The 25,711-nt window shown below is 45.8% G+C and overlaps 1 protein-coding gene across 4 annotated transcripts in view; it reads left to right on the top strand.

Annotated features, from left to right (window-relative positions):
• Nucleotides 1–25,711, top strand: part of LOC115169325 (rho GTPase-activating protein 12) — a 148,017-nt gene that overhangs the window by 115,632 nt on the left and 6,674 nt on the right. For all 4 annotated transcript variants that reach the window (XM_029724828.1, XM_029724827.1, XM_029724830.1 and 1 more), the window contains 5 exons: nt 265–384; nt 879–977; nt 2,084–2,161; nt 2,422–2,556; nt 4,265–4,370. In XM_029724828.1, the coding sequence (XP_029580688.1) occupies nt 265–384; nt 879–977; nt 2,084–2,161; nt 2,422–2,556; nt 4,265–4,370 (538 nt within the window). The remainder of the gene's footprint in view (nt 1–264; nt 385–878; nt 978–2,083; nt 2,162–2,421; nt 2,557–4,264; nt 4,371–25,711) is intronic.

Below are 25,711 nucleotides of genomic sequence, written 5' to 3'. Positions count from 1 at the left end.
CCTAACTCAAACCCTCATGTATGTTTGAGATCGTTAATCTTTGTCTACCAATGATGTTATTGTTGATCATCATGTGTGTCAGTGTGTTAAGTCATCTCCCATTGCTATTCGTCTACAGAAGATGTTGATTATCATTTATTGTGTTAAGTTGTTAATAATATGGTAAAATCCCATTGTTATTAGTCTATAGCCATGAAACCTGTCAGTGTTTCTAGAGTTAGCAGTAAATGTGTCATCTGAACTTCTATTCTCATTGGTCTGTAGCCATGAAGAGTTCCACCAGTATGGACACATCAGATGACAAGAAGACCAGACACAAACTTATGAAGTTCCTCACGCGCAGACCCACTCTGCAAGCCGTCAGAGACAAGGGCTACATCAAAGGTATTACAGAGAGACAGCACCGAACCATAGAAATAGAAATGCTAGAATGGGATGTTTTCTTTATTAAGAGGTGGCAGGTACAAATGGCAAAATATTTGTAAAAAGAATGAGTGTCATATGTCTCAGTTAAATTTATTTGAATTGGTTTGAATTAAATTCTACTGACTTTAATTTGATTGAAATTCTGCTTCCTGTGGGGTGTAGCCCATTCAAATGTCAATTTGTGGGTCGAATTGAATTAAGTTCAGGAATTTCAAATTGACCCCAACCCTGATGCACTCAGTATAGCTGACATGGTGATGGCCATTCTAGTTATTCTATTTCTAAGCAGAGAACTTTACCAAACGTGTACAATTAGGACTTCATTTTGGCAATGGCAAACTAAATCCGTGCCATTGAGTTGTTGTGTTAAAGATAGAAGAGCCTTTGTTTTCCAGTAGCGGAGTACTTTGGACCTCTATAATAATAACCCTTTCCCTGTCTGTGTGTCTCAGACCAGGTGTTTGGCTGCAGTCTGAGTGACCTCTGTCAGAGAGAGAACGCATCCGTGCCAAGTTTCGTCACGATGTGCATCGACCACATGGAAAACAATGGTATGTGTGCTCCGTAACACTTTACTTGACACCGAACGTTATCATAATATGTCATAACAGCTGGCGTAACTTGTCATAACCTGTCGTAATATGGTCATAACACTGTCATGACACACCTACGTAAGTGTCAAAACACATAAAACCTACCAACATTCCATTACTCTATAGCCTACTTGTCAATAGCATTTTTATGTTATATAACATTTTCTGAAATTGTCCATATTAAATGACCATTGTAATTGTGCACACATTGATGTCAGACATGTATCTAACCCAATGCTGTGTTGCTGATGACCAGGTTGAATGCAAGATCAGATTTCAGGAGCAGGATAAAGACACCTTCTTTATGACTGATAACTGACATAAGGGCATGTACGTGACGGGCCTATCTGGCTTGTATGATTATGATAGTCATAATGCTTTATGACAGTGTCATAGTGTATTTTCTTAGTTCAAGTAAAGTGACACAGTGTAGACATAATGCTTCATGACAGTGTCATAAAGTGTATTTTCTTAAAGTTATTTAAAATATGGTGAAAAAAACATGACTGTAAAGAATTCATTACAACGACAACAAAGGATTTAACAAACAAACTCTCAAACGAAAGGAAACCTCTTGGCAGGGAAGAAACGCATTTGAATAAATGTGTGTTTTGACGCTCTTATGTGTCATAACCAGCCATAAAATAACACAATACATGTCACAACAGGTGTAAATATATGTGCCATGACAGTGCTATGACCAGGTTATGTCAGCTGTTATGACAGATTATGACATGGTTATGACCGTGTCATAACGTGTTATGATGCCAGGTGTCAGAGACGGTGTTACCGTGTGCTCCTGTGTCTGTCTGTCTGTCTGTCTGTCTGTCTGTCTGTCTGTCTGTCTGTCTGTCTGTCTGTCGGTTGTCTCTCATTCTGATGGTGTGATGATATAGGAAAAATAAAGGCTTACCAGGCACTCTAAACAGATAGAGTGCCTGGTAGACAGAGTGCAATTTAAAGGCCTTTGTTGAGTTTGCATATCCATGAAGGAAAGTTAAAACAGTGGGCTACTGCTAATGTTGGTGTGATGATGGTGCTCCTGTGTGCTCCTCTGTCTGCAGCTCTGAATGTGGACGGGCTGTACAGAGTGAGTGGGAATCTGGCGGTCATCCAGAAACTACGCTTCGCTGTCAATCATGGTAGGTACTACTGCTACTGTCCTCTCTCTGTATACTGCAACTAGGCTTGTTCTGCTAACTTTACCACAAAATCTCCTGGTTTTCCAGAAGTCCCGGTTAGAATATTCAGGATTTCCTGCTTATTCCCTCTAACCAGGACTTCTGGAGATTTTAGGAAAGTTACCAGAATTGTGCAACTCTAACTGCAAGCCTGTGTACGTGTACCTAAAGCGTACACACTACGTAGTACACTGAATAACCCTGTGTCTTTATCCGTGTAGATGAGAAGGTGGACCTTGAGGAGGGAAAATGGGAAGATATCCACGTGACTACGGGAGCGTTGAAGATGTTCTTTAGAGAGCTACCTGAACCGCTCTTCACTTACAACTTATTCCATGACTTTGTCAATGCCATCAGTAAGTGCACTATTCCATTAATTGAAAATGTTCTTAATTTATCATCATTAGTGACATTACAAGTGTGCTATTACTTAATGTTGATGAAGGAAGGTTGTTACTACTGTAAATACATGTCATTGAGCTATTAGATCATGGGTGGGCAACTGATCCCCTTTTGAAGGCCCTCGGATCAATATACACAAAGTGCAATTTAGAAATTTGCTTGTGCATCAGCAGTTTTTCTCTTATGTCATTCACTGATAGTCAGTCAATTTGACCATGTCAGCTAGCATTTTTTTGATTGCTAAGTTAGTTTAGGTCCTAGCTATCGAAACTTGTTATCATGGTTGAATTACCGGCTGGGGGCCCCCATTGATTTTGTTAGTCAGTCTCACTCAGATATCATATTAAAATGGGTATGGATGTGGGTACGCAGACCCAGAGCAACTGCATTCGTCTTAAGATAGCTAGGTGGGACCATTTGTCTCATGCAGCGCGGCACATCATCTTCGCATAGAGTTGATCAGGCTGTTGATTGTGACCTGTGGAATCTTGTCCCGCTCCTCTTCAATGGCTGTGCGAAGTTGCTGGATATTGCTGGAACACGCTGTCGTACACCGTTGATCCAGAGCATCCCAAACATGCTCAATGGGTGACGTGTCTGGTGAGTAAGCAGGCCATGGAAGAACTGGGACATGTACAGAAAAACAGTCCCATCCGGCATGGGGTTGTGCATTGTCTTTCTGAAACATGAGGTGTTGGCGGCGGATGAATGGCAGGACAATGGGCCTCAGGATCTCGTCTCTGTGCATTCAAATAGCCATCAATAAAATGCAAATGTGATCGTTGTCCATAGCTTATGCCAGCTCATACCATAACCCCACGGCCACCATGAGGCACTCTGTTGACAACGTTGACATCAGAAAACCGCTCGCCCACACGACGCCGTGCACACTTTCTACCATCTGCCCGGTGTAGTCGAAGGTGAGCATTTGCCAACTGAACGACGCCGAAATGCAGTCAGGTCAAAACCCTGGTGAGGACGATGAACACACAGATGAGCATCCCTGAGACGGTATCTGAAAGTTTGTCCCGAAATTATTTGGTTGTGCAAACCCAGAGTTTTATCAGCTGTCCGATTGGCTGTTCTCAGACGATCCCGCAGGGGAAGAAGCCGGATGTGGAGGTCCTGGGTTGGCGTGATTACACGTGGTCTGCGGATGTGAGTCCGGTTGGACGTAGAGAAATGGTTCTCTGGAATTAGCTCTGGTGGAATCTGCAGTCAGCATGCCAATTGCACCCTCCCTCAAAACTTGAGACATCTGTGGCATTGTGTTGTGTGACAAACTGAACATTTTAGAGTGGTCTTTTATTGTCCCCAGCAATAATTATCATAATAATGATCATGCTGTTTAATCACCTGCTTGACATGCCAAACCTGTAAGGTGGCTGCATTATCTTGGCAACGGAGAAATGCTCACGAACAGTGACGCAAATAGATTTGTGCACAAATGTGTGCATATGGAACATTTCTGGGTTATTTTATTTCAGCTCATGAAACATGGGAATAAAACTTTACGTGTTGCATTTATATTTTTGTTCAGTATATTAGGGGGAGACAAGTGAAATGTGAGTGTTAGTTCATGAAAGGCTTTTTAAGTGTTGTTTTTACTGTGTCTAAGACAATTTTCTTCTGTAACGTTTGTCCTGTCTTCCTGTTAAACAGAGATCCCAGACTATATGCAGCGTGTCCAGTCTATCAAGGAGCTGGTCAAACAGTTGCCCAAACCCAATCAGGACACCATGCAGGCCCTCTTCAAACACCTCAGGAAGTAAGTCACACTTCAACAGTGAACTAAATTACAATGTGATCTGATTGTGTTAGCCTTATTCAAATCAAATCAAAATCAAATTTATTTATATAGCCCTTCGTACATCAGCTGAAATCTCAAAGTGCTGTACAGAAACCCAGCCTAAAACCCCAAACAGCAAGCAATGCATGTGAAAGAAGCACGGTGGCTGGGAAAAACTCCCTAGGAAAAACTCCTGAGAAAGGCCAAAAACCTAGGAAGAAACCTAGAGAGGAACCAGGCTATGAGGGGTGGCCAGTCCTCTTCTGGCTGTGCCGGGTGGATATTATAACAGAACATGGTCAAGATGTTAAAATGTTCGTAAATGACCAGCATGGTCAAATAATAATAATCCTAGTAATTGTCGAGGGTGCAACAAGCACGTCCGGTGAACAGGTCAGGGTTCCGTAGCCGCAGGCAGAACAGTTGAAACTGGAGCAGCAGCATGGCCAGGTGGACTGGGGACAGCAAGGAGTCATCATGCCAGGTAGTCCTGAGGCATGGTCCTAGGGCTCAGGTCCTCCGAGAGAAAGAAAGAAAGAGAGAAAGAGAGAATTAGAGAGAGCATATTTACATTCACACAGGACACCGGATAAGACAAGAGAATACTCCAGATGTAACAGACTGACCCTAGCCCCCCGACACATAAACTACTGCAGCATAAATACTGGAGGCTGAGACAGGAGGGATCAGAAGACACTGTGGCCCCATCCGATGATACCCCCGGACAGGGCCAAACAGGCAGGATATAACCCCACCCACTTTGCCAAAGCACAGCCCCCACACCACTAGAGGGATATCTACAACCACCAACTTACCGTCCGAAGACAAGGCCGAGTATAGCCCACAAAGATCTCCGCCACGGCACAACCCAAGGGGGGGGCGCCAACCCAGACAGGAAGACCACGTCAGTGGCTCAACCTACTCAAGTGACGCACCCCTCCCATGGACGGCATGGAAGAACACCAGTAAGTCAGTGTCATGACTGTCCTGATCAGGTCAGGGTACAGGAGACCACCACCCTACAGATTATCTCCCAAACCCCCAACAGAGGAGGAGAGATCTAGGGGTCTGAAGATGTGGGGGTTTTATGACACCTCATGCCCATAATACAGAGAAATTCCTTTGTCCTAACAATGGAGAACTGGCCTCAGAACCTTAAACATGCAATAAAGGAACTTTGGAACAATGGTTTCCGTCAGCCACAATGGTGGTTATGACGAAAAGTGGAATATTAAAATGTATGTAACTTTTGTATTGGTTTTTAAAGGTTAAGAGATGACGTTATTATGAAAACATTGTACCTTTAAGAGTTTTCCCAGTATATGCCTGATGTTTATACATTGTACGCTGTTTGGAAAATATCCAAATCAAACAGAATGTTTTGATAAAGATGAAATGTGAAGTTAGTGTCTAAAATCGGATTTTTAGCCAAATCTAAGCCTTGCCCCCTGTACTTGGTCCGCCCAGAGAATTGCCCTAAAGGCTGTTACACCCACTTCTGACCCGAGGGTATAAGACAGGAGAGTGAAGAATTAACATAGTAGACTATTGACCCCAAGCTGCAGCCAAGGTCTAACAAAGTCGACGAACCCCAAAACGAAACACAAGGTTGAAGACAAAGAAATATTTTTCTACACGAGCTACGGACGAGTAGCTGTGTCTAAGCGGGTGAATTCAAGCCGAACCACCCAGCCTCCACTCTCCATTGAATCGTGGTATCGACACCATTCGAGCCGAAGCTGTGAGCTCTGAGCTACAGAGCTGTCTGTCCTCAGAAGACCCCTTTCCGATCAAGGGTGAAGATCAGACCACTTAGCCAAGAAGGACACTGACATCGTGAGGACAACCAGAGAGTTGCGCCGGAGAACTGCGTCATTTAGAAGCCTAAACGACCCACGCGGAGCTTCCCACCTGAGAACTACAACACGTAATTACATCATTATATTCTGACCCATAAGAGCGGCAGTTCGGGGCAAGGCTAATTTTAAATAAGCATGGCTGACAAATGAACCCAAATGTATATTTCTCTCGTGTACTTCCTTTCTTTCTCTCTCTTTAAAATCCCCATTTTGGGTAACAAGCGCCAGAGTGTGTTGGCCCGTTATACTAAGTCCTAATCGATAGCTAGACTGTGTTTTGTGTATGTGCATTTTTATCATCATTTTAGCTTGCTAGTAAATAAATAATCAACTAAGATTGGTGTGGTAAATTCAGTGGTAAAGCCCGGGTCCGTGCAGATTCCCGGATTATACGACTTTCAGATTATGAGACTGTAGAGGAAACTGATTAATTTAGCGACTGTTGTAATCGATATTCTGATATCCTTTGAGTTAATTTGGGAAATAGAAACTCAATCAAAACAATGTTCCCATGGTGCCCCAGGTTAATGAGTTAATAATTGCTTGATTCATTGCTTAATTCATTTAATCACGTAATTATAAACCGTTAATCATTCGATGAGCAACAGTCGTCACATTAACTAATACAACGTCACGACATATGGCGCCCCGTGTGAGGCATCTAAGATAGGACTAGGCCGCACTGTTGTGTTATTCCATATCAATTGTGTAGCAATATATATACATTCCATTAATAGCTATAGGCAGGACTAGTGCGGGAGAGAAGTGTGTGTGTGTCGTTCCATTTGACCCAGATACTGGTCGGGAGAGAACGACCCCTGTTGTATATCTGACCAAAGCCAGTGTGAAGGGGGTCTACTGAATGCTACGAGCTAGGGCATATGTACCAGCCGATGCAGGCATTCTGAGAAATAATACTAGTTGGGCCTAACGTAGTGTTATTTCTGTCGATCGCTTTCAGGAGTGATCTGACTCGGTCATAAGTAATTCCTAGAGCAGAGGACATATGAGCCAGCCATTACGGAAATTAGAGTAGATATATTCGTTTGACCGAAGCGAAGTTATTATCTCTCTACCTCTCGCGTTGTGTAACGGGGAGAGGTTAAGGGTTGAACGTGAGACGTCACCAAGTAAACCCGTTCCCTTGTTGGAGGGAACATCCCTTGTGCGGCGAGGGGGAAACCCCGCGCAAGGAAAGCTGAGCCTTGCGCCAGATGCTAAGCTAACAAAGGGGAGCCGCCATTTTTGTTTTCCTCTTTGTTCATAGTGAATTCCCGCGTTAGACGGGAATCCTGTGTGACCTCAGCTTGGGCTATCCGTAACCTCTGGCGAAGAATCGCCAGTCATTTTTCGTGAAATAAGTCAGGTTACGCTGTAGGATATCAAACCAGTCTTAACTGATTAGATATCATTGTCTTGTTCAATTTTATACATACATTAAATTGATACACTACCTCTCCAGGTTGGTTATGGGAATAATACACACACGAATGTGCCATAACCAATGAGACATGGTTAAACTGTTCCACGTTAACTTAGATATAGCAACTATTTCAGGTTAATTAAAGCTAATCCCTTTAGCCTATACGGGGTTGACTAATCATTCAAATTGATTAATAGATTAAAGCTGTTTTACCAGCTTAATGGTGTTTAGGTAGACTTTTTAACAGTTTTGTAAAATTCTATTTTCACTGATACCCTGTCGATTTTAGCTTGTGTTAACAGTGACCTCCGGTGGTGAAGAATCACCAGTAATTATTTTTAAATAATTCAGGTTATGCTGTACGATATCTAACCGGTCTCAACTGATTGGATATCATTGTCTCGTTCAATTTAATATACATTAAATTGCTACACTACCGTCCAGGTTGGTTATTGGAATAATACGCAAACTAATGTGTTCTAACCAATGAGACACAGTTAAACTGTTCAATATTAACTTAGATATAGCAATTACTTCAGGTTAATTAAAGCTAATTCCGTTAGCTATACGGGGTTGACTAATCATTCAAATTGATTAATAGATTAAAGCTGTTTTACCAGCTTAATGGTGTTTAGGTAGACTTTTTAACAGTATTGTAAAATTCTATTTTCACTGGTACCCTGTCGATTTTAGCTTGTGTTAACAGTGACCTCCGGTGGTGAAGAATCACCAGTAATTATTTTTAAATAATTCAGGTTATGCTGTACGATATCTAACCAGTCTCAACTGATTGGATATCATTGTCTCGTTCAATTTAATACACATTAAATTGCTACACTACCGTCCAGGTTGGTTATTGGAATAATACGCAAACTAATGTGTACTAACCAATGAGACATAGTTAAACTTTTCAACGTTAACTTAGAGATAGCAACTCTTTCAGGTGAATTAAAATTAAAATTCCCAAATAGCCGATACAGGTTAGATTTATCATTAAAATCGATTTAATCAATTAAACCTGTTTTGGCAAGTTCAGTAATAACCAACTCACATTACTGACCCAGTCTTGATGATTCATTGACGTTTACAAACTGAGTTAAATCGTGTTTGCAGCCTCCAACTAAAAACCCCAAACATTACGTAAATTGAAATAACTGACAATCATAATAATGAGCAATCCATCAGATGGGTTTCCACCCATTTCCCCTCTAATCAGTGGACCTTCACCCACGGAAAGATTGATCGCGGACCTCAGCAACGATGCAAATCCTAACTATGCCGAGGGGCTGAAAATGTTAGATTTCAATGCCATAAGCGAGAAAAATGCAGACATTGCGACAGACGCTCTTCAAAATAGACCATCAGGCGGAGGCCTTGTGAAGGTTCTCTCCAGTTTAGCCCTCAACTATGCCCACCAGCAGAGATGGACAGTGCACCAGTACCTCAGTGCCCAGCAGAGGCACGAGCAGGAAGCTGGGGAGTTCAAGGTACAGGTGGAGAGAACCAGGGAGCTGGCATCGAAAGCCGAAAAAGATAAGCTACTGCTAGCTGAGGAACTGTGTGTGAGAACAGATAAATTGGAAGATCTGTCTAACACTTATAACAAAGAACGCGAACAAACTCTTGACCAAGTCCGTATTCTAAAAGAACAACTCGGTTTAGCCAAAACTAAATACGATGAAGTCCACGCGAAACTAGATGAATCGGACGAGCTAGCTAGAAAACGGGGCGAGCAAATTGATGCCCTACAAACAGTTGTGAATGAAACCACTCAAAGCAATAATGCTCTATTCCAAAAGTTGCAGACCAAAGACGATCAGTTAATGAACACAATGACCAAGTTGGAGGACAAAACAGCAGAACTCATTGAAGTCGCTGATTTAATGAAGGATGAAAAAGACCAGGTGAGAAAGTTGGAAAATGTGACCTCTAAACAAAAGGAGGACATCGCATCACTGGATCTCTCACTCCACACTCGCGACCTCTCCCTGCAAACCATGACAGATAAGTATGAGGCCGAGCGAAAAAAGGGCGACACCTACGTGTCGAAAATAAACACCCTCAACTCCCAGGTGGACTCTGCGATGCAGCATAACACCACCCTTAGGTATCATCTGGAGGAACTCCAGAACAGTCACGCGCTATCGCGGGACAACCAATCCAAGCAACCTAGCTCACATCCGGAGCTAAGAGAACGAGGGAATGTAGATGACAGGAGATTTCAGCCTCTTTCTCTTGGCCATTCGGCCCACAGTGAATTGGGGCCTCCTCGCCAACACAACCACAGCTTGACTTTTCCTCTTGGCCTCTCGGCCGACAATTCTCCACGGGAGAGTGCAGATGCTCCCCGCGCACTTGGCGGGGATCGCCTTGACAAAATCGTCAAAAACTTCCGCCTCTTCGACCCCGTTCCGGGAAAGCCAAACGACACTGAGACTTTCTTAGCAGACATAGAGGACGCCTTGGATGGCTACCCAAACGCTACGAATGCAGACAGGCTCTATCTTTTGAAGCGAACGTCCAACAGACACGTGACAAGGTTCATCCGTCTACAAGAGCAACACGTGCAAAACGACTATGCTAAACTTGCCACGGTTTTGAAAATAGAATTCAGTGGTTCTGCGACTCGCAAACACGATAGTTCGTTGGCTAACAATATCAGACAAGCTCGAAATGAACACCCACAAGCCTACTATCACCGGCTTCGTTCAGCTTACTTTGGCATGCTCACTGAAACAGGAATGGAAGACCTATTGCCGTTCAAACAACTTTTTCTGTCAAACATGTCTCCCAACTTCATTAACTACTTGGGCCCTACTGCCCACGTCGGGTTGCCAATCTCGACGCTCCGAGAGCTGGCAAGCACCGCTTTTGAAGCATCAAAAGCAAGCCGGGCTAAGAGCCCGGACACCTCGACTTTCGAGCTTAGGCGGGAACCATCACTCGAATTAGAAGGGGCTGCATCAGGGACATATGCTGTAAAAGAGGACGATCAAAGGGGGTGGCTACCAAGTAACCACCACCCCGACAACCACCGCCGTAACAATAGCTACGATGAACGTCCCCAATCTAACAGGTCCCGTAGAGATCAACCTAGCCGACATGCCCCTCTGCCTAACTCTCACAAAGGGTCAGGACACAAGGGTAATAAGCGTAACAAGGGCAACAAATTGTTCAACAATGATTTAAACGCTAACCGAAATGATATAGAAGCTCTGATAAAAGATGTACTGCATCGTAAGAAATTTGAGAAAGAGGACAAGGATAAATCCTCATGACTAGGCGTAAAATCATTGGAAACCGAGTCCGCCGAAATTCATGCAATTCAAGAGGACCCAAACATTTCCATTACCCCCGCCCCCACTCGAATCCCTGTCCAGGTACCGCCCGTTCTAGACACAAGCCCGCAGGTTTTGTCTACAGACTTGGACACGGAGGTGGAGATGCACGAGATAAGCAGCTTTGTAACAGATGATTCCTCTACCATTCCGATAGAGGACCCACTGGGTCACGTAGGTAACTTATCTGTCTTGGAAATCGACGCAGATTACAAACCGCTCCGTTCTCCCAACCCACTCCATTTTGTTGGGGATATGACGAGAAAAATCAACTCGAACAGGCCATACCTTAGAACAGTCCTGGAGGACTGTGTGACCTGTCACGCTCTGATAGATTCGGGTTCAACAATTTCCCTCATATCCGAAACCTTGCTGGATGAACTAAAAAGGGCAGTGGACCCAACAAAACGTTGGTTGAAAACGGAACATTGCGATACGAATCTTCGAGGTTTCACTCAAGCTACCTCGCCCCTAACCAAACGTCTCCTACTTAAACTCAACTTCGAAAGCGTGTCACTGATACACCCCGTGTATGTGACTAGCATCGAAATCGAACGAATGCTGATTGGGAGTGATTTAATTGACCGTTTGGTACCACTAATGGATTGGAAAACCAATCAAATCTGGTCACAAATACCTATGCCTACTCCGTTGACTTCGCCGCATTCTTCCAAGGCGACCTGCCTTACATTGTGCAACGACGTGGGTCCGACGTCAGCATCTGACGCAAACCCTGTGAACTTGGCCATGAGCCCGCCATTTGTGGCAAAGGACAATGTGAGTTCGACTCGGAACTTAACCGAACATGTGGTTTTCTTGTGCGGCTTGGGTGATTCACCAGCCGACACTTACCGCCCTCCTCTGATAGGGGGCGTGTGCCTAAACGGCACTATGGCTGAGGATACCAGGCTGGCCACCTGGTCTGAAAAATCAGCAATCAGTTTGGAAATGTTCAACGAAATTTCGAAAACGGCTAACTGCCATCCCCTTGTGCCGAAAACGTTTAGATTTCCACTGGGAACGACTCCCCAGACAACACTCACCGCAATAGGGGTGTGTGCGCTATCGATCCGCATTGGAACCAAGGAATTATCCCACTACCTACTGGTTGTCGCGGACCTCCCACATACAGTCTATGTGGGAGCGGACATTTTGGTAAGATTGGGTGTTAAACTTGATACCATACACCAAGTTCTTTGGTCTTTGGCGCAGCCAAACCAACATGCCTTGTCTTTCGACCCGGTGCGAATGGCTTCCGGGCAGACTATTCCTGAAGCTTGCAAGACGATAACTGAGTCCGCCATGTTGATACCGGCAAGAACCACAGAGGTTTCTGTAAGACTGAACCTGGCGCCCGGATACCGGATGGAAGGCACCACTGCGTTCTTCCAACCCTCTCCAAAACTATTCGACTTGGGGCTAACTATCAATGGTAACCCACTGTTGGAACTAACCGCTAGATCCACTTACCTCCTGGTACAAAATCTGACTCAAGCGGATATTTCCATTCCTCGGCACACTCAGCTAGGAACATTGATCGATTACGCCTTCCATGATTTTGAACTAGTTGTTCCTGTGATTGGGCCTCTTCCGTCCTCCCTAGACCTAGATGGCGAGGGAGGTACGCTGTTTACTTGTCAGTCAAAAGCAATAGCACTAACTCCCGTATTGCCACTGGACGACACATCGGCATTCCGGCTGGATGCCGATCCTGACAGCAACCTGTTAATATACTCCATCGTCACGGAGGATGATCTTGCGTCTCCTCCTGCATGCGAAGTACACTCTTGTGAGAAAACAACCGATGACTCTTCCAAAGGTGACATGCCGTCACCACCCGATGAAGACCTGTACAATGTCGCCGAACCATATCCTGGTTTCCATGCACAGGTAATACAACTACTGTCGGAGGCTGATGCTCTTGTCAATGACACTGAACGCCATCAGTTGAGAGAATTGTTTAACAAACACAGTGAGATCTGGTCGACAGACTCGCTGGATTGCGGGGTTACGGGTATCCATGTGGTGCGTATTCCTACGCCACCCGGAGCAACTCCTACGTTCGTTAGACAATACAAAATCCCGCTCGCAGCATACGCAGCAGTACAAGAGATTATCGATTCCTTATTAGCTAAACGGATAATCAGGGAATGTAACAGTACGTACAGCGCTCCCGTGTGGCCCGTTCTGAAACCAACGGGTAAATGGCGTCTTACCATTGACTATAGACAACTCAACAAACTGGTTCCGTTGTCTCGTTGGCCAATGACACAGCTCGACCAAGAGTTGCCAAAGGTGGCAAACGCCAAGTACTTCTCCACAGTCGACGTGGCAAATGGTTTCTGGACCATGACAGTCGACCTGCGTGACCAACACAAGTTGGCTTTCTCGAACAAGCTCTTCACGTTCAATCGTTGCCCATTCGGGTATGCGAACTCCCCCTCAGAGTTCAACATCTTCCTGCACAAGGCGATGCCAGACGCAGCCTCTAGGGGGACGATAATTTACGTGGACGACATTCTCATGAGAAGTGAGACTTGGTCACATCACCTCAATGAAATGGACCACGTTCTCACCCAACTCGGGACTGCAGGGGCTAAGTTGGCCATCATGAAAGGACAATGGTGCAGGACCAAGGTAAACTACGTTGGGCTTCTGGTGGGTGCCGAGGGCATCCTGCCACAGTCTAACCGAATCCAAGCAGTCCGCAACATCAAAACACCTACAAACCTTCACGAGGTGCGCAGCTTCTTGGGAGTATGTAATTACTCCCGTCAATTCATCGAAAACTACGCCGACTTGTCAAAACCGTTGACTCACCTTCTTCAGAAAGACACCCCATTTGTTTGGGATGTCACTCACAACGAAGCGGTGGCTTCCTTGAAAAACCTGCTTTGCGAGGCACCCTGCCTGGTATACCCCAACAAAGACAAGACATTCTTTTTGGAAGTCGGTTTCTCAGAGCACTGCCTTAGCGCTGGGTTGTACCAAAAATACGACCAAGACAAACGTGTGGTTGCTTACGCGAGCAAAACACTCAACCCCGCCGAACACAAATACTCAGACTGCGAAAAAGCGCTGCTGTCGACAGTCTGGGCGATCAAACACTTCACCAGTTATGTCGGCGGACAAAAGGTGATCATAGAAACATGTCACCAGCCTGTGACTTTTCTGAAAAGCCAACGAATCCGTGAGGGTGCTGTACACAACAGCAGGATAGCGGCTTGGCTCATGACGCTGCAGAGCCATGATGTAGTAATCAACTACGCAAAAGCAAAGAACCTGCCTTTGGGCAGTGCTTTGGCGGTGTGTCAACACTGTGGTGACGATGAAACCGACTCCGGACCACCCCCGCGTGACATCGCTCCGCCATTGCCTTCGAACCATCACTATTTCAAAGAGAACGTGTGTCTCGACATGCCGATGGCATTTGTAGATGGCTGTTCTTACCGCCATCTAGACCACTTGCAAGCTGGGGTGGGATTGGTATGGCACAACGACATTCCGTGCAAACTACTTCAATTTCAGCTTGGCAACAAGACCAGCCAGTTTGCAGAAGTGGCTGGCGTGCTGATCACCCTGCAAACAGCGGTGAAACACGAATTGGCAGAACTGGCGATCTGCACCGACTCTAACTACGCGAGACTCACCTTCTTATGCCACTTGCCGTTTTGGAAACAAAAGCACATGACTACTTCAAGTGGTAAAGAGGTGAAAAACAAAGAGCTCATTCTAGCTTGTGATGACCTCATCACCAAACACGACATACAGGTGTATTGGAAGAAAGTCAAGGGACACTCCAAATCACCTGGTCGTGACAAACTTGGCAACGACCATGCTAACAGCATGGCGAAATCTGGTGCAATTCACGGCACCCCTTGGGTGTTTGCTGCTCGAGACGAAAAACCCACTGAGGAAGCTATGGTGTCTGCGGTAACGCGTAGCCATGTAGCACCACGGAAAACGTCGTCGCACAAACATAATGTGTTGCTAACGCATTCATTCATGAATGGCGACCTGGTAGCAATGCAACACCAAGATGAGTCCCTCGCCACGTTGATGGCATTCCTGTCGGATCCTGTCAACCACCCAGTGTCCGAACTGGCTTTGGCAGGTTCACACGACTTGCGTTCGCTGTACGCAACTAAACAGCACCTCACACTTGTAGATGACCTATTGGTGTATGTTTCAGAAACCGACACCGCTCGAAGGTGGGTGGTTCCTAAAACACAGAGGGGGATAATGATAGCTCATGCCCACGACGAGCCATGTGGAGGCCATAGGGGGGTCAAGGCTACATGTGAAACATTGCGACAGGTGGCCCACTGGCCTCACATGGAACAAGACGTGGCACGATACGTGAGGGGGTGTCTAGTTTGCTGCCAGTTTCAACCCACCAAGCCACTTCACAGAGCACCCCTGCAACGCAAGGGTGTGTCTTACCCCTGGAGCTCGATCCAGATCGACTGGGTCGGCCCAGTTGCCAGGTCTGCCAGAGGCAACAAGTACCTCCTCACAGTGACTTGCGCATTCACAAAGTGGGTGGAGTGCCTGCCGGCGACTAATGACACAGCGGAAACCACTGCCGTTCTTTTGCTAAACCACGTTTTCAGTCGTTTCGGCCTGCCAGGAGAAACCGTGGACAGCGACAGAGGAACCCACTTTTCGGCAGCTGTAATGACCGAACTGTGGAAGCTCCTGGGAGTCAAAGCTAAACTCCACATCGCGTACCACCCTAGGAGCTCGGGGGGGGGGGTAGACCAGAGCAAACAATCAATTGTCAGAATCTTGAGGAAATATGTGGCAGCCAACCACAAAGATTGGGACCTCAAACTCCCATTGGTACTGATGGCAATCAGAGCCACACGCAACAAGTCTACGGGAATGACACCCTTTGAGATGATGACGGGCCGGCAAATTACCCTTCCTCTGCATCTCCTGTACCAACCGGGAGATGTCGCCGCAGCCACCGCCTACACGGCTCATCAATACGTGACCGACTTGCGGAACCATCTCCAGACTACCTTTGCGTACGCTCAAGGACAATTGGAAAGAAGTGCAGAAGGTGACAAGACCTATTACGACAAAAAAGCCTCACACCAGGTGTTCGAGGTCGGAGATAAGGTGTGGTACTACATATACACCAAACCCGCGGGCGTTGCAACAAAGTTCCTGCCCCACTGGACGGGGCCACACGAGATTGTGGTGAAGCTATCACCTGTAGCTTACCAGATCAAAATCAGCAAAGGTCGACAAAAAGCCACATTAAAGTGGGTCCACCGGAACCAAATCAAGTTGTACACTCCCCCCATGGGAATAGAAGGGGTGCTAGCCAGCACCGAATAGATAAAAACCCTAGCAAAAACCCAGAGGTACTAAGAAAATTCTTAAGTACCCTCAGCTGATCCCTTCCAGGAGACCAGTACGTTGCACCTAATATCTTTTATTCTCTTCCCAGCTACCAGATATACATCTGTTGTCACTAGTGATATCGTCCTGCGCTGTACTGATTAAAAATAAGAAAAACAGAAAAATAGTTGTCAAAACAATTTTTGTTTACGAATACAAATAACTGAAATAATCCAACAATCTCTGATTATGCGTTTCTGTAGGATGGAGTTCCTTTGGATGATCCTGACACTCTGCGCCCTGGTCAAAACCAACCCAGCAGACGTAATCACGAACGAACCCCCTACGGGAATCGTTCTCCGTGACGATCCAGGACTCCTCATAACTAACTGCAGAGTACACACGCAGAGGGTATATGTCCGCCTAGATGCAGAGAATGTGTACCGCCAACACATTCCACCTGCGGCGCATTTGAGTTGGGCCGGGGCTGACTGGACCAGCCAGGCAATTAAGCACGCCCAGCTAGACACTGCCCATATGTTGGCCCAACTCCAAAAGTTCACAGTAACCCAGTCAGAACTAGCTGAGCCCAGGCGAGAAAAACGATTCGTCGGGGCGCTACTATCGATAGGGGCAGCCGTAGGGTCACTATTTGCCCTAGGTACCACTGCCGTCAACGCAGTCAGTCTAGCCACAGTCAAGAGGAATGTTAGGGAGATTACTGAAGAGATGCCACTTATCCAGCAGCAGATGAAGGCACAGGCCCTTAGGTTGCAACATGTGGGAAAGTCTCTCCAGGACACTATTCTGGTGGTCAACACACACGCTACTCTCCTGAACAAAACTATCCTGTCTGTAGGAAAGCTAGCAGAGGTCATGAACCATGACTATGCCCATGTCCAATTGGTTCGATTGTTACTGGAGGATTTTCTCCGTGAAGTTAGCTCTTCTATGGACCACTTGGCCATGAATAGAATCCCCTCATATCTAGTGCCCCTCTCAATGGTGCACGACATATTGACCTCAGCTACTTCAACCACACTAAGGCCGTTACAATCACATTTGGCCTATAGTCTGGGGTCGGCCATCCCAATACACGTTGATGTTGATCGTAATGAAGTGGGTTTTCTACTGACGCTGCCGGTTGTTGAACTGGAGAATATCTATAGATTGAAAACGGTTCTCAATGTAGGATTTTGGCGCGACAGTACCCACGTAAAGATTGCCACGCCCCCAGTTGTAGCTTACCAGGAAAACAACCCAGATTTCTATCTCACCCCTAACCTGCTAATGTGTACTCTAACCAAAGATGTCCACTACCTTTGTCCTAGCAAACCATTTGTCAGGGATAACACTGAGCGTCTTTGTGGTATTAAAGCTATCACCAGCGAAGAACGCTGTAGAGCCAAACTAACAGCCAGGGATGGGGCCACCACCACACAAGTGGAGGTGGTAGGGAACCGATGGTTGGTCAACACACCGTTCGCGTCCGCCACTATGACTTACGAACGCCATGACTCCATCACCCAATTAAACCTCCCCAACCAGACTGTTTTTGTTACGGTACCAGAGGGGGCGATTATTCACGTAGACGACCTCGCTCTATACCACCTTCCCGACGACCGGATAGACACAGAGATTGAAATGCCGGACGCTTTTGCTAAACGTTCCCTTGAGTTACCACAAGCCATTCAATACCAAATCCAGTACGAGGGACCCATGACTGTCGATCTTAGCGTACTGGATGAGGCACTGTTAGTCGACCCGACTGACTACAGACCAAAAGATTGGTCTGTCGCCCGCTCTTGGACGGTGCCGGACAGTATCCTGACTGTTACCATGATCCTTGGTCTCATTTCCCTTGGCGTGTGCACCTACTACGTACACAGGCGCACACGTGCAATGGAAGACCTAATGAGGTCTTATACTAGGATCACCCGTGGGACGGAAGCGATCCCGATTTTTGGAAAGGTGGCAATGGATCCGGAAACCCTCTTACAGGGCCCAGTCCCAGCCTCCTCTCCCGAACTCGCTAGGTCAGCCCAGTAATGTCCCTAATGTAAGCTTGGCCTTCAGGGGCCAAGTTTTTCCAAGTGCCTTAACTACCCACCTGCAAGTAGGATCAACCTAGACATGACATTAGAGACAATGCCATGATAGAGCTATTTAGCCAAGGCCTTGGACATATATAGAACATAGTCCATATTAGATGATTAAGGTGTGGTAGACATATTTTGTATACTTTTATGTTTTTATTCCAATTTTTCGTTTCATTACCTTTGACACTTAGGAAGCCTTAGAGCCAAGACACCGCTCCTTTGGGGAGGAAATGTAATGATGTATTGCCTGAGTGTTGTGCGTTATTAACGTCTGCCAAGTTACTGCCTAGGTCCACTAACCGGGATAACCGGACGACGGGCCGGAACACAGAGCCACTGCCAGACCTCCTTGATCCATTCTGGTGGTGATCCACAGCTTGCGGAAAGCCTACCAGGGGGGAACCACTAAAGGGGGGGGGGGCTGCTCTGATGATCCACAGACCAGGACATCCGATGGTCATTCTTATGGTGGGTTGCAACATGCAGAATCATTCCAAGTTGAACCTACCAGAGGGGGACTGTCATGACTGTCCTGATCAGGTCAGGGTACAGGAGACCACCACCCTACAGATTATCTCCCAAACCCCCAACAGAGGAGGAGAGATCTAGGGGTCTGAAGATGTGGGGGTTTTATGACACCTCATGCCCATAATACAGAGAAATTCCTTTGTCCTAACAATGGAGAACTGGCCTCAGAACCTTAAACATGCAATAAAGGAACTTTGGAACAATGGTTTCCGTCAGCCACAATGGTGGTTATGACGAAAAGTGGAATATTAAAATGTATGTAACTTTTGTATTGGTTTTTAAAGGTTAAGAGATGACGTTATTATGAAAACATTGTACCTTTAAGAGTTTTCCCAGTATATGCCTGATGTTTATACATTGTACGCTGTTTGGAAAATATCCAAATCAAACAGAATGTTTTGATAAAGATGAAATGTGAAGTTAGTGTCTAAAATCGGATTTTTAGCCAAATCTAAGCCTTGCCCCCTGTACTTGGTCCGCCCAGAGAATCGCCCTAAAGGCTGTTACACCCACTTCTGACCCGAGGGTATAAGACAGGAGAGTGAAGAATTAACAGAGAAGACTATTGACCCCAAGCTGCAGCCAAGGTCTAACAAAGTCGACGAACCCCAAAACGAAACACAAGGTTGAAGACAAAGAAATATTTTTCTACACGAGCTACGGACGAGTAGCTGTGTCTAAGCGGGTGAATTCAAGCCGAACCACCCAGCCTCCACTCTCCATTGAATCGTGGTATCGACACCATTCGAGCCGAAGCTGTGAGCTCTGAGCTACAGAGCTGTCTGTCCTCAGAAGACCCCTTTCCGATCAAGGGTGAAGATCAGACCACTTAGCCAAGAAGGACACTGACATCGTGAGGACAACCAGAGAGTTGCGCCGGAGAACTGCGTCATTTAGAAGCCTAAACGACCCACGCGGAGCTTCCCACCTGAGAACTACAACACGTAATTACATCATTATATTCTGACCCATAAGAGCGGCAGTTCGGCGCAAGGCTAATTTTAAATAAGCATGGCTGACAAATGAACCCAAATGTATATTTCTCTCGTGTACTTCCTTTCTTTCTCTCTCTTTAAAATCCCCATTTTGGGTAACAAGCGCCAGAGTGTGTTGGCCCGTTATACTAAGTCCTAATCGATAGCTAGACTGTGTTTTGTGTATGTGCATTTTTATCATCATTTTAGCTTGCTAGTAAATAAATAATCAACTAAGATTGGTGTGGTAAATTCAGTGGTAAAGCCCGGGTCCGTGCAGATTCCCGGATTATACGACTTTCAGATTATGAGACTGTAGAGGAAACTGATTAATTTAGCGACTGTTGTAATCGATATTCTGATATCCTTTGAGTTAATTTGGGAAATAGAAACTCAATCAAAACAATGTTCCCATGGTGCCCCAGGTTAATGAGTTAATAATTGCTTGATTCATTGCTTAATTCATTTAATCACGTAATTATAAACCGTTAATCATTCGATGAGCAACAGTCGTCACATTAACTAATACAACGTCACGACATCAGTGACTCAGCCCCTGTAAAAGGGTTAGAGGCAGAGAATCCCAGTGGGAAGAGGGGAACCGACAAGGCAGAGACAGCAAGGGCGGTTCGTTGCTCCAGCCTTTCCGTTCACCTTCACACTCCTGGGCCAGACTATACTTAATCATAGGACCTACTGAAGAGATAAGTCTTCAGTAAAGACTTAAAGGTTGAGACTGAGTCTGCGTCTCTCACATGGGTAGCTCTATAGGAGAAAGCCCTACCTCCAGCCGTTTGCTTAGAAATTCTAGGGACAAATTAGGAGGCCTGCGTCTTGTGACCGTAGCGTACGTGTAGGTATGTACGGCAGGACCAAATCGGAAAGATAGGTAGGAGCAAGCCCATGTAATGCTTTGTAGGTTAGCAGTAAAACCTTGAAATCAGCCCTTGCCTTAACAGGAAGCCAGTGTAGGGAGGCTAGCACTGGAGTAATATGATCACATTTTTTGGTTCTAGTCAGGATTCTAGCAGCCGTATTTAGCACTAACTGAAGTTTGTTTAGTGCTTTATCCGGGTAGCCGGAAAGTAGAGCATTGCAGTAGTCGAGCCTAGAAGTAACAAAAGCATGGATTAATTTTTCTGCGTCATTTTTGGACAGAAAGTTTCTGATTTTTGCAATGTTACGTAGATGGAAAAAAGCTGTCCTTGAAGCAGTCTTGATATGTTCTTCAAAAGAGAGATCAGGGTCCAGAGTAACGCCGAGGTCCTTCACAGTTTTATTTGAGACGACTGTACAACCATCCAGATTAATTGTCAGATTCAACAGAAGATCTCTTTGTTTCTTGGGACCTAGGACAAGCATCTCTGTTTTGTCCGAGTTTAAAAGTAGAAAATTTGCAGCCATCCACTTCCTTATGTCTGAAACACAGGCTTCTAGCGAGGGCAATTTTGGGGCTTCACCATGTTTCATTGAAATGTACAGCTGTGTGTCGTCCGCATAGCAGTGAAATTTAACATTATGTTTTCGAATGACATCCCCAAGAGGTAAAATATATAGTGAAAACAATAGTGGTCCTAGAACGGAACCTTGAGGAACACCGAAATTTACAATTGATCTGTCAGAGGACGAACCATTCACAGAGACAAACTGATATCTTTCCGACAGATAAGATCTAAACCAGGCCAGAACTTGTCCATGTAGACCAATTTGGGTTTCCAATCTCTCCAAAAGAATGTGGTGATTGATGGTATCAAAAGCGGCACTAAGATCTAGGAGCATGAGGACAGATGCAGAGCCTCGGTCTGACGTCATTAAAAGGTCATTTACCACCTTCACAAGTGCAGTCTCAGTGCTATGATGGGGTCTAAAACCAGACTGAAGCGTTTCGTATACATTGTTTGTCTTCAGGAAGGCAGTGAGTTGCTGCGCAACAACTTTTTCTAAAATTTTTGAGAAGAATGGAAGATTCGATATAGGCCGATAGTTTTTTATAATTTCTGGGTCAAGATTCGGCTTTTTCAAGAGAGGCTTTATTACTGCCACTTTTAGTGAGCTTGGTACACATCCGGTGGATAGAGAGCCGTTTATTATGTTCAACATAGGAGGGCCAAGCACAGGAAGCAGCTCTTTCAGTAGTTTAGTTGGAATAGGGTCCAGTATGCAGCTTGAGGGTTTGGAGGCCATGATTATTTTCATCATTATGTCAAGAGATATAGTACTAAAACACTTTAGTATCTCCCTTGATCCTAGGTCCTGGCAGAGTTGTGCAGACTCAGGACAATGGAGCCCTGGAGGAATACCCAGATTTAAAGAGGAGTCCGTAATTTGCTTTCTAATGATCATGATCTTTTCCTCAAAGAAGTTCATAAATTTATTACTGCTGAAGTGAAAGCCATCCTCCATTTGCGAATGCTGCTTTTTAGTTAGCTTTGCGACAGTGTCAAAAAGAAATTTCGGATTGTTCTTATTTTCCTCAATTAAGTTGGAAAAATAGGATGATCGTGCAGCAGTGAGGGCTCTTCGATACTGCACGGTACTGTCTTTCCAAGCTAGTCGGAAGACTTCCAGTTTAGGGTGGCGCCATTTCCGTTCCAATTTTCTGGAAGCTTGCTTCAGAGCTCGTGTATTTTCTGTATACCAGGGAGCTAGTTTCTTATGACAGATGTTTTTAATTTTTAGGGGTGCAACTGCATCTAGGGTATTGCGCAAGGTTAAATTGAGTTCCTCGGTTAGGTGGTTAACTGATTCTTGTCCTCTGACGTCCTTGGGTAGGCAGAGGGAGTCTGGAAGGGCATCAAGGAATCTTTGGGTTGTCTGAGAATTTATAGCACGACTTTTAATCTTCCTTGGTTGGGGTCTGAGCAGATTATTTGTTGCAATTGTAAACGCAATAAAATGGTGGTCCGATAATCCAGGATTATGAGGAAAAACATTAAGATCCACAACATTTATTCCATGGGACAAAACTAGGTCCAGAGTATGACTGTGGCAGTGAGTAGGTCCAGAGACATGTTGGACAAAACCCACTGAGTCGATGATGGCTCCGAAAGCCTTTTGGAGTGGGTCTGTGGACTTTTCCATGTGAATGTTAAAGTCACCAAAAATTAGAATATTATCTGCTATGACTACAAGATCCGATAGGAATTCAGGGAACTCAGTAAGGAACACTGCATATGGCCCAGGAGGCCTGTAAACAGTAGCTATAAAAAGTGATTGAGTAGGCTGCATAGATTTCATGACTAGAAGCTCAAAAGACGAAAACGTCATTGTTTTTTTTTTTGTAAATTGAAATTTGCTATCGTAAATGTTAGCAACACCTCCGCCTTTGCCGGATGCACGGGGGGTATGGTCACTAGTGTAACCAGGGGGTGAGGCCTCATTTAACACAGTAAATTCATCAGGCTTAAGCCATATTTCAGTCAGGCCAATCACATCAAGATTATGATCAGTGATTAGTTCATTGACTATAACTGCCTTGGAAGTGAGGGATCTAACATTAAGTAACCCAATTTTGAGATGTGAAGTATCACAATCTCTTTCAATAATGGCAGGAATGGAGGAGGTCTTTATACTAGTAAGATTACTGAAGCGAACACCGCCATTTTTAATTTTGCCCAACCTAGATCGAGGCACAGACACGGTCTCAATGGGGAAAGCTGAGCTGACTACGCTAACTGTGCTAGTGGCAGACTCCACTAAGCTGGCAGGCTGGCTAACAGCCTGTTGCCTGGCCTGCACCCTATTTCATTGTGGAGCTAGAGGAGTTAGAGCCCTGTCTATGTTCGTAGATAAGATGAGAGCACCCCTCCAGCTAGGATGGAGTCCGTCACTCCTCAGCAGGCCAGGCTTGGTCCTGTTTGTGGGTGAATCCCAGAAAGAGGGCCAGTTATCTACAAATTCTATCTTTTGGGAGGGGCAGAAAACAGTTTTCATCCAGCGATTGAGTTGTGAGACTCTGCTGTAGAGCTCATCACTCCCCCTAACTGGGAGGGGGCCAGAGACAATTAATCGATGCCGACACATCTTTCTAGCTGATTTACATGCTGAAGCTATGTTGCGCTTGGTGACCTCTGACTGTTTCATCCTAACATCGTTGGTGCCGACGTGGATAACAATATCTCTATACTCTCTACACTCGCCAGTTTTAGCTTTAGCCAGCACCGTCTTTAGATTAGCCTTAACGTCGGTAGCCCTGCCCCCTGGTAAACAGTGTATGATCGCTGGATGATTAGTTTTAAGTCTAATACTGCGGGTAATGGAGTCGCCAATGACTAGGGTTTTCAATTTGTCAGAGCTAATGGTGGGAGCCGTCGGCGTCTCAGACCCCACAACGGGAGGAGCAGAGACCAGAGAAGTCTCGGACTCCGACTCGCTTAACGGGGAGAACCGGTTGAAAGTTTCTGTCGGCTGAATAAGCGACAGTGGATCAACATTATTCATGTTGATCCACTGTCTAACAGGAGTAGGGTTGCAAATTCCTAGGTTTTCTAGAAATATACTGCTCAAAAAAATAAAGGGAACACTTAAACAACACAATGTAATTCCAAGTCAATCACACTTCTGTGAAATCAAACTGTCTACTTAGGAAGCAACACTGGTTGACAATAAATTTCACATGCTGTTGTGCAAATGGAATAGACAACAGGTGGACATTATAGGCAATAAGCAAGACACCCCCAATAAAGGAGTGGTTCTGCAGGTGGTGACCACAGACCACTTCTCAGTTCCTATGCTTCCTGGCTGATGTTTTGGTCACTTTTGAATGCTGGCGGTGCTTTCACTCTAGTGGTAGCATGAGACGGAGTCTACAACCCACACAAGTGGCTCAGGTAGTGCAGCTCATCCAGGATGGCACATCAATGCGAGCTGTGGCAAGAAGGTTTGCTGTGTCTGTCAGCGTAGTGTCCAGAGCATGGAGGTGCTACCTGGAGACAGGCCAGTACATCAGGAGACGTGGAGGAGGCCGTAGGAGGGCAACAACCCAGCAGCAGGACCGCTACCTCCGCCTTTGTGCAAGGAGGAGCAGGAGGAGCACTGCTAGAGCCCTGCAAAATGACCTCCAGCAGGCCACAAATGTGCATGTGTCTGCTCAAACGGTCAGAAACAGACTCCATGAGGGTGGTATGAGGGCCCGACGTCCACAGGTGGGGGTTGTGCTTACAGCCCAACACCGTGCAGAACGTTTGGCACTTGCCAGAGAACACCAAGATTGGCAAATTCGCCCCTGGCACCCTGTGCTCTTCACAGATGAAAGCAGGTTCACACTGAGCACGTGACAGATGTGACAGAGTCTGGAGACGCCGTGGAGAACGTTCTGATGCCTGCAACATCCTCCAGCATGACCGGTTTGACGGTGGGTCAGTCATGATGTGGGGTGGCATTTCTTTGGGGGGCCGCACAGCCCTCCATGTGCTCGCCAGAGGTAGCCTGACTGCCATTAGGAACCGAGATGAGATCCTCAGACCCCTTGTGAGACCATATGCTGGTGCGGTTGGCCCTGTGTTCCTCCTAATGCAAGACAATGCTAGACTTCATGTGGCTGGAGTATGTCAGCAGTTCCTGCAAGAGGAAGGCATTGATGCTATGGACTGGCCCGCCCGTTCCCCAGACCTGAATCCAATTGAGCACATATGGGACATCATGTCTCGCTCCATCCACCAACGCCACGTTGCACCACAGACTGTCCAGGTGTTGGCGGATGCTTTAGTCCAGGTCTGGGAGGAGATCCCTCAGGAGACCATCCGCCACCT

The sequence above is a fragment of the Salmo trutta genome, chromosome 31, assembly GCF_901001165.1.
Source record: "Salmo trutta chromosome 31, fSalTru1.1, whole genome shotgun sequence".
NCBI classification, from domain to species: domain Eukaryota; kingdom Metazoa; phylum Chordata; class Actinopteri; order Salmoniformes; family Salmonidae; genus Salmo; species Salmo trutta.
This window is presented reverse-complemented; position numbering and strand designations above follow the sequence as displayed.